This window comes from Trachypithecus francoisi, unplaced genomic scaffold (assembly GCF_009764315.1).
Source record: "Trachypithecus francoisi isolate TF-2019V2 unplaced genomic scaffold, Tfra_2.0 Lachesis_group2, whole genome shotgun sequence".
NCBI classification, from domain to species: Eukaryota; Metazoa; Chordata; class Mammalia; order Primates; family Cercopithecidae; genus Trachypithecus; species Trachypithecus francoisi.
The window spans coordinates 172,776,450-172,784,983 of NW_022681465.1; the positions used below are offsets into that span (position 1 = coordinate 172,776,450).

General features: G+C 47.2%; 1 protein-coding gene across 3 annotated transcripts; it reads right to left on the reverse strand.

The window, feature by feature from the left end:
• Positions 1 to 564: 564 nt before the first annotated feature.
• FAM170A (family with sequence similarity 170 member A) lies at positions 565 to 7,207 on the reverse strand. 3 transcript variants are annotated; one of them, XM_033178644.1, is made up of 5 exons: positions 6,830 to 7,207; positions 3,546 to 3,686; positions 1,682 to 2,471; positions 1,330 to 1,385; positions 565 to 715 (listed from the first exon to the last, which is right to left on the reverse strand). In XM_033178644.1, the coding sequence occupies exons 1-4, from the start codon at positions 6,897 to 6,899 to the stop codon at positions 1,382 to 1,384; spliced, it is 1,005 nt and encodes a 334-aa protein (XP_033034535.1). In that variant the 5' UTR covers positions 6,900 to 7,207; the 3' UTR covers positions 565 to 715; positions 1,330 to 1,381. The 3 variants fall into 3 exon arrangements, with proteins under 3 accessions (XP_033034535.1, XP_033034534.1, XP_033034536.1); XM_033178643.1 differs by having other exon boundaries at positions 1,330 to 1,388; XM_033178645.1 differs by lacking the exon at positions 3,546 to 3,686 and having other exon boundaries at positions 566 to 715; positions 1,330 to 1,388; positions 6,830 to 7,204.
• Positions 7,208 to 8,534: the final 1,327 nt, after the last annotated feature.

The window sequence follows — 8,534 nt, forward strand, 5'->3', positions numbered from 1 at the left end:
GATGATGGAAACATAGGTATGTAGTGGAGTTTGTCATGGTCTCATGGGAAATGTGGCATCCAGCCTTGAAAAAACTGTCACACAGAAGCCTAATCAATCCCAGGAGCTTGGGTATTGCTGCCTCTGGAAAAGGCTGGTAGATATCTTTAGTGCTGGTGTAAAACTTCATTCACAAACCACTAGATAGATAGACGAAAATAATGAATAGGGCTGGGCGCCGTGGCTCACGCCTGCAATCCCAGCACTTTGGGAGGCCCAGGCAGGTGGATCGCTTGAGTCCAGGAGTTTGAGACAAGCCTGACCAACATGGTGAAACCTCGTCTCTACTAAAAAATATACAAAATTAGCTGTGTTTGTTGGCACGTGCCTGTAATCCCAGCTACTTGGGAGGCTGAGGCAGGAGAATCACTTGAACTCAGGAGGCAGAGGTTGCAGTGAGCCAAGATCATGCCATTGCACTCCAGCCTGAGCAACAAAAGTGAAACTCCATCTCAAAAAAAAAAAAAAGAAGAAGAAAAAGAAAAAGGAAAAAAAAATAGAAAATTATGAATAGATAGTTAGATTAATTTGTTCATTAAATAATATATCCAGGGAAGGTTTGAAACACAACCTTTATTACATATGATGTTTACATGTTAGACTGAGTGCTGGTCCCTCATCTCCTTCATACCTTGGGCAGTCTGTCTGCTACTATCTCCATGGCTCTTTCTTCTCCCTGAAAGTGAAGAAAACAATGGAGGCAGAACAGGAAGAGGCAAGAAACAATACGAGCATCACTAGACAGTTACCCTTCACCTTGGTTTTAAAGCTCAGAGTCATGCACCCCCACAGTGAGTTCGTTTCCAGATCAAATGCAGCAAAATGAAGGTTCTGAAACATTTCCAGGTCTCTTGGTATCTCATGAGGATGATGTAGTTACTTCTCCAAATTCCCCTTTTCCTCAAGGGCTATATTCATGGGCTGAGGTGAGGTCCCAGCTCAGGCCAAAGGCTCTCAGACTCCACACCTCTGATCTTGCTGGCAGCCTGTCCTTTCAGGCCAATCCTGGCTCTTGAGGTTAAACTGAGTTTTCTCTGCCTTGAAGAGCTGCAGTACTTCCTCTTAGAATTGAGGACAATCATGGAGACATTGAGAACGTTCCCAGTCAATGCTCTTCACCTTATCGTCTAAGCAAATGGAGGACAATTTCCCCAGAAGCACCAGGTGCACCACAAGTTGATGCAGCTGCAGAGCCGCCAGGTGACCCAGTGCATCCCTGCAGCTCCTTCCCTTGGATTCCTCTGGGCCCTCATAACACAGCCTCAGAAAACTGCAAATCTCACTCCTTACCTCTTGCAAGAGAAGGCCACACCATCTTCCAGTATCTTCTGGCCCAAAAGTCTCAGCTGCTGTGTGAAAATCAAACCAAAGAAAGACATTTCTTAGTTAACGTGACCTTAGAAATTCTCAGAATTTCCTGCAGGAGCTGGAAAGGCCAAGACAAGTCCTGACTTACAATCAAGACTTTATTAGATGCCTAGGCAAGAAGCAGGGATCCCAGTTATGTCCCCTTCCATTGTTCCCTGAGCCAATAAAGCCCGCAAATCTCCCTTACAGAGACTTAAGCCTGAAATGGGGAGGGAGTAGTGGCTCAGGGAAGCCATTGCTCCCTCAGCGGTCCCACAACCCAGCCCTTGCTCACTTCCTGTCCTTTGGAATGTCCTTTGGAGAATGAAACACACAGCCTGGACATTGGCTCCAGGATCTCCTCAGGCCAAGGTCTTCCCCTGTGGGCTGCCCCTCCTCCTCCTTCTTTGCTGCTGGTTTCTCTTCCTCCTCCTCCTCATTTCCATTTTCCTCCTCCTGCTCGTCTTGGGTGCTCCCTGATTCCATGTTGCCTGTCAGCTGAGCCATGGTGAGATGAAAGACGTGGCAGCTGAAGCCCTCTCTGATCCCATATTGCACATGCTCCTGGAGGGTTTCCACAGTGGCAAACACCCGGCAGCAGGCCATGCACCTGAAGCCGTTCTCCATGGTCACCAGCCAGTCAGGAGTCTTGGCCCTGGGTGTCTCCTCAACGGTGGGTGAGCCTGGCAGGCTGTCTGATTCTGTCCTTTCCTCATGCTCTTTCTCCTCCCCGCTGGGCTCACTGTCAGACAGGAGGTTTCTGGTGGACACATCAGAGGGGGGAGTACCTACCCTCACAACCTCAGGAAGGGTCACTTCTTCCATCCTTGGCTGCTTCTCTAAGGACTCCGAAGTTTCCTCTGTCTCCCAGGAGACAGCCACACCTTTTTTCATTTGTACCTGCATGTAGTATACTTTCATGCCCCTTTCCTCTTTGTTTACACACAGAGAGGACACACAAGTCTTATAGGATGAATGGGATGACAAGGAGACATGTTGTGAGCAGGGAGGAGTCTCTCCTCGTTCCTGAACCTGGGCCAGGGGTGACTGAGGCTGGGGGCTGTCTCGATGTATTCTCTGGATTCCTGGGAAAGGAAATTAGAAACATGAGCAGATGCATGGGCCATGCCAGGAGCTGGGGGAACATAAGTTGAATATGTGTGGTGCAGGAGAGAGGGACTGTGGGGTGATACAGCTGTGTGGTGAGCTTGGTGTTTGTTGTTCATATTGTGGGGTAGTGATTCTAGTGTCATTTGTGTGTAGGGATGTTGCTGGGGTGTCTCTATACATGGGTGTGGAGTACGGTGGTGAGGACTGCAGCTTATGTGGAATGTCGGCAGCATGTGTGTGCTATGAGGATGTGAGTTGATGCCATCACTGATGTGTTATTTGTGGAATGTGGGAGGTAGTGTGGGAGAATGGCACTGCAGGTCATGCATTTGTGTGGGATGTGTGCAGAGAGTGTACCTGTGGAGCGTGTGGCAGTATGTTTGAGGTGTGTAGGCCTGAGCTAGAGTCCTGCTGCAGTGCTGGAGGCCTGGGCTGAGGAACTCTGTTTTTCTCTGGAAGGCAAAGTCAGAGCCCAAGTAGTTCCGCTGAAGGTACTTAATCTGGTCCTGTGGCCCTACACCCAAGAGCAGACTTTCCTGGCCTCTGCTCCCTGACTGCCTGACTGCACACCAGGGCTCATGCTCTCCTGCACTGAGCTCATATCCATGCTCTTCTAACAGCACTGTATCTTGCCCAGACACCTCTGCAGAGCTCTGATCATATCCAACTGCCCTGGGTTTCCTCTTAGCCTCATCCTTGGATCTATGGGCCTCCTGGCCCCTACCCAAGGAGCCCGGCACCCAAAATGTCCCAGACCTAAGGAGCCCCGCACCCAAAGAGTCTCATACCCATAGCACCCTGTATCCAGAGTGTCATGCTCAAGGAACCTCACACCCAGAGAATCTCACATCCAAGGAGCCCCACACCCAAAGAGTGTCACACCAAAGGAGCCCCAAACCCAAAAAGTCCCACTTCCAAAGAGTCTTACACTCAAGCAGCACTACAACCAAAGAGTCTCATGCCCAAAGAGCCCTGTACCCAAAGAGCCCCACACTCAAAGATTTTCATGCCCAATGAACCCCACAGCCCAAGGAGCCCTGCACCCTTACCACCGTGGATGAGCTTGCGTGAAGAAGAAACGCAGGAGAAGTATTCAGAGGTAGAAGTAACTTCTCCCATCCCTTGGCTCCAGCCTTTGGCCACTCTAGTGGATCCAGGCTGCAGGGCATCCTCTTGGGACTTTGACATTCCTGAGAAAGGTATGAAGGGCACAGAGATATGGTGGATGGGGAATGTTTGTGCATCATTTACCCATCCGACAAATATTTACTGAGTGGCTGACGTATGTCAGGTGTGGCGAACACACATGGTTTGTGAGACAGCCTTCTGGTGGATACTCCAATATTTAATTACAGTCAACAGGTATTTTGATAGTGTATCATTAGGAACGTAGGCCTGTGTGGTGACTATGAATAGGTCTGAAGTGGAAGAGTGATACATATCAGATAGCCTTTGATATGTGTAGGTTTGTGTGGGTATATTATAGAAACATGTGTCTGTGTCTATGGAGTTTGTGTGCATAGTTTGTGTTTACAACCCTGGAATTATGCAATATGTAACTTTTCCTGATTATATGGTGTGGCTTGTATTTATAATGTACATTAATTCATTCATCTGGCAATATTTCATAAACAGCTACCATGTATCAGACACCAGTCCACTCTTCTAGGCTCTAGGAATACTGAACAAAATAGTCCTTCTTCTAAGTGGACTTTCCATTCTCGACAAGGAAGACAGACACTAAGCAGAAATATAAGTATATCATAGGTTAGCTCATTATGAATATATAAGGGTCACCAGATCTAGCAAAAAAACAGCTGATGCCAAATTAAATTTGAATTTTAGATAAATTCCAAATAATTTTTTAGGGTATGACCCATGCAATATTTGTCATACTTATCTTTAGTGTAAGTATGTCCCATGCAATATTTGTCGTACTTACCTTTAGTGTAAGTATGTCCCATGCAATATTTGTCATACTTATCTTTAGTGTAAGTATGTCCCATGCAATATTTGTCGTACTTATCTTTAGTGTAAGTATGTCCCATGCAATATTTGTCATACTTATCTTTAGTGTAAGTATGTCCCATGCAATATTTGTCGTACTTATCTTTAGTGTCAGTAGGTTCCATACCATATTTGGGACACACTCATACTAAAAAACCATTGGTGGTTTATCTGACATTCCAGTTTAACTGGACGTCCTGTATTTTATCTGGCAACCCTAATAAGCGGATGGTGGGGAATCTTGGTTTCATGGTGGTCTGTGCAAAGCAGGCCTGGCTCTGCTACACAATGTGTTACAGATATGGCATGTGTGATGTGTGACTGGCTCTTAAAGAGGTATTTAGAGATCGTTTAAGGTAGCTGTGTTTGTGTGAGAGTTGAGGAGACACACACACACTCCCCACACACACATGAAATCTCTGTAGGAAGAAAAGACTGTCACACACATGGGTTGTGTGAGTATGTAATAGAGGAACGGTATGTGTATCTAACGGCATGCACTGTGTGTAGAGGTGTGTGACTCTTTTTCTGTATCAGAGTACATATGGGCATATGAGTGACGGTCTCCTGGAATACCCTTAACAAAAATTAGGTATACACTGTTATGTGTATTGAGTGTTGCCCAGGCCCAGGCATGGTGACAGGAAGTTCACCCTGCAGAACCCACCACTGTGCTCCCATTATCTCCAGTCCTCCCCCTCCCAACACACACGCGCGCACACATACACACACACACACACACAGAGACAGACAAATTCTGAAATGTGAGGGTAGATGAAGGAGAGGAAAACCATTGCCTTTCCCTTCCTGTCCCAGCCCCCTGCTCTCCATGCCTATTCTTCATGCCTCCATTCCCAGGGCTCAACCTACAGGTCTTTATGACCTTGGGCCTCACAGGCGCTGCTGAGCTCTAATTGGGGCAGAAGGCTCGAGGGCCATCTCTGGGGCAGGCTCCTTTCTGCCCTGTCTCCTGCATGTGACTATCCCCCTTTCAGGATAAGCGGCTTGTTTACATTTAATACCTGCCATTATCATGCAGCCTGGGAAGTAAACTGACAGCAATCGAAGACCCTTACCCTGTGTGTCATTTCCTCTGGGAAGTCCCACACTGTGGATTCACAAACTCTGTTGGATTAATTGGTTAATTCTTCCTGCTGAAAAATCAAACCTCCGAGGTTTCAGTACGACGCCATCCCTAAACAAATGTTTCATCTACTTCCTAACAAGCATTTCACTTCTCAAGGTATTTTTCAACAAGGCCTTTAACTCATTGGGCTACTCCTTCGTTTCTGCTAAAAGGGGCAGTGCAACTCATAGATTTCTACTAGCACCCTTCACACCTTCCACCTCAGTCACCCCAGGGAAAGCGTAAATAAAGAGAATGAGAGAAAGACGAGACTCAGGCTGCATCACTGGGTCTCTGTAAGTGGGTCCCCGATCTGCCTGGAGACTGACATAGTTCCAGGTACCAGCAGCCCTAGAACAAAAGTTCTCAGCCCAGCAGGGCTGGCTTTCTGTATCGTGTGCCAGTGGCATCTGGACTTCCTGTCCATCTCACATCCGGGTACCCTCAAGATGGATGTGCCGGCATCAGCCAACAGCCAGGTCTCCCTGTCACTACCGTATAGGCAGTACATTCTCCTCAGTTCCTCCTCCCCAAAGAAGGCTCAGGCTGGCCGGGCGCGGTGACTCACGCCTTTAATCCCAGCACTTTGGGAGGCCGAGGCGGGTGGATCACGAGGTCACGAGATCAAAACCATCCTGGCTACCACAATGAAACCCCATCTCTACTAAAAATAAAAAAAAATTTTTTTTAAATTAGCTGGGTATTGTAGTGAGCACCTGTAGTCCCAGCTACTCGGGAGGCTGAGGCAGGAGAATGGCGTGAACCCGGGAGGCGGAGTTTGCAGTGAGCTGAGATGCGGCTACTGCACTCCAGCCCGGGCGACAGAGCCAGACTCCGTCTCAAAAAAAAAAAAAAAAAAAGAAAGAAAGAAAGAAAAAAAAAGGAGGCCGAGACGGGCGGATCAGGAGATCAGGAGATCGAGACCATCCTGGCTAACACGGTGAAACCCCGTCTCTACTAAAAAAAAAATACAAAAAACTAGCCGGGCGAGGTGGCGGCGCCTGTAGTCCCAGCTACTCGGGAGGCTGAGGCAGGAGAATGGCGGGAACCCGGGAGGCGGAGCTTGCAGTGAGCTGAGATCCGGCCACTGCACTCCAGCCTGGGCGACAGAGCGAGACTCCATCTCAAAAATAAAATTTTAAAAAAAGGCTCAGGCTGGCCAGTGACGCTTGTGACCCAGACAGTTTGCCCAGCACATACCTCCTCCCTTCTCAGCGGTTTCCTGGGACTCTTCATTTTCCAAATGTTTCCTCTTTTGTCGTCGTTTCATGGTATCCGCTAGAAGAGTTTCTCGAAGATGCTTAATGTCCACCTCCCCCTTTTTCCTGTAGATTGGCCCTTCTTAGCTCTCAGGAAATTCATTAAAAAGATTCAGTATGAATAAACGTAGTTGAATCTCCTAAATAGCTGAAGAACTCAAGACCGCTTAGTGAAGGAGCAGCACTGCCCAGTGTGCTCACTACATTGCAGGGCTGTTAAGGTTCAAAGGTCACCAGGCCCACAGCAGGTTCTCTGACCTCAATGATGACATCACAGCGTTCTGCGGACCTAGGTCCAACACAGTCTGTGCAACTGCACAGACCTCCTTTTCAAGAACAATTCCTTTTTTCCAGTAGAAGTCCTCTAATGAATTCAACTCTCCCGTATTTCAAATGTGGCAGAATATTTTGAGATGTTAACATGTTTCTGTTTAATTTTTTTCTTTTCTCCTTTTTTTTCACCCTTTCCCTTCTGGACTCAAGCAGGTAGCAGGCTTTGTGTTCATTGCTCAGAGGAAGGGTATGGCAGGGCTGAAAGCAGCAGTAGCATGTTAATCATCTTGACTTTTCTTTCTTTGTTTTTTATTTTGTTGTTGTTGTTGTTTATTTTGTTTTGTTTTTCGAGAGACAGGGTCTCCCTCTGTCACCCAGGCTGGAGTGCAGTGGTGTGATCATAGGTCACTTCAGCCCCTGGGCTTAAGTGATCCTCACACTTCAGCCTCCCGCGTAGCTGGAACAACTGGCACCAGGCATGAACCACCACACCTCGCTAATTTTTCTTTTTTTTTTTTTTAAACAGGGTCTCAGTATGTTGCCCAGGTTGGTCTTGAACTCCTAGCCTCAAGATATCCTCCTGCCTCAGGCTCCCAAAGTGCTAGGATTACAGCCATGAGCCACCATACCCTACCTGACTTTTATTTCTAAAATCTCAAACTCCATAGGAAAGAGGAAAGTTAGCAGAAACATAATGGAAGCAGGATTTTTCTAATTAGGCATGCCCCCTTCTCACTCTTCTACAGTGTTGAGAGGTACTGATTAGCTCAGGGAGAGAGAGAGATCTTCAAACTATGGAGGAGAGGAGCCCTCTGAAATGTGGTACATGTGGCAAAAACTTCAAGAAGGGCTGGCTGTATTATGGATACAAGCAGAATCATGGCAACCTATCTCACACATGGCATAGGAGCCACACCGCCTAAAGATGCCCTGGCAACTGAGCTGATGGGCATCTAAACTTCAGCTGTATGCTCCAATAACCAGAGACTATGCTCTCACCCCAGCCTCAAAACCTCAGCCCTGTATGATTTCCAAATAGGGAGAGGTGGAAATCCAAACAGGACATCAACAGAACCAGGTTTAAATTACAAATTAAATGGAGTTATACAAGAAAATTGCATACTATCTCCTGCACATCTCTGCTCATAGGCTGAAATGTATACCAGTTATAAGTGGCAACCCATCTGGATTTTCCTGATTCCAATCTAAAATTAGAGACACCTCATTTGGGGCAGTGACCCCAATCCAGTGGGACTATTAGTTGACAAGTATGAGGGGGACTCCCTGAAGTCACTGCATTAAAAAAGCAGTAGAAATATCCAGAGGACCAAGGTAGGACCAAATTTGAAGGGCACTGCAGACTGTCCCCAGGC

Excerpts from the sequence above, each read along its gene's own strand:
- FAM170A (XM_033178643.1), bottom strand. The coding sequence starts at position 6,899 with ATGAAACGACGACAAAAGAGGAAACATTTGGAAAATGAAGAGTCCCAG. Across the intron at positions 3,687-6,829 it reads AACCGCTGAGAAGGGAGGAG|GAATGTCAAAGTCCCAAGAG; the intron begins GTATGTGCTGGG and ends TACCTTTCTCAG. Across the intron at positions 2,472-3,545 it reads ACGCAAGCTCATCCACGGTG|GAATCCAGAGAATACATCGA; the intron begins GTAAGGGTGCAG and ends TTCCTTTCCCAG.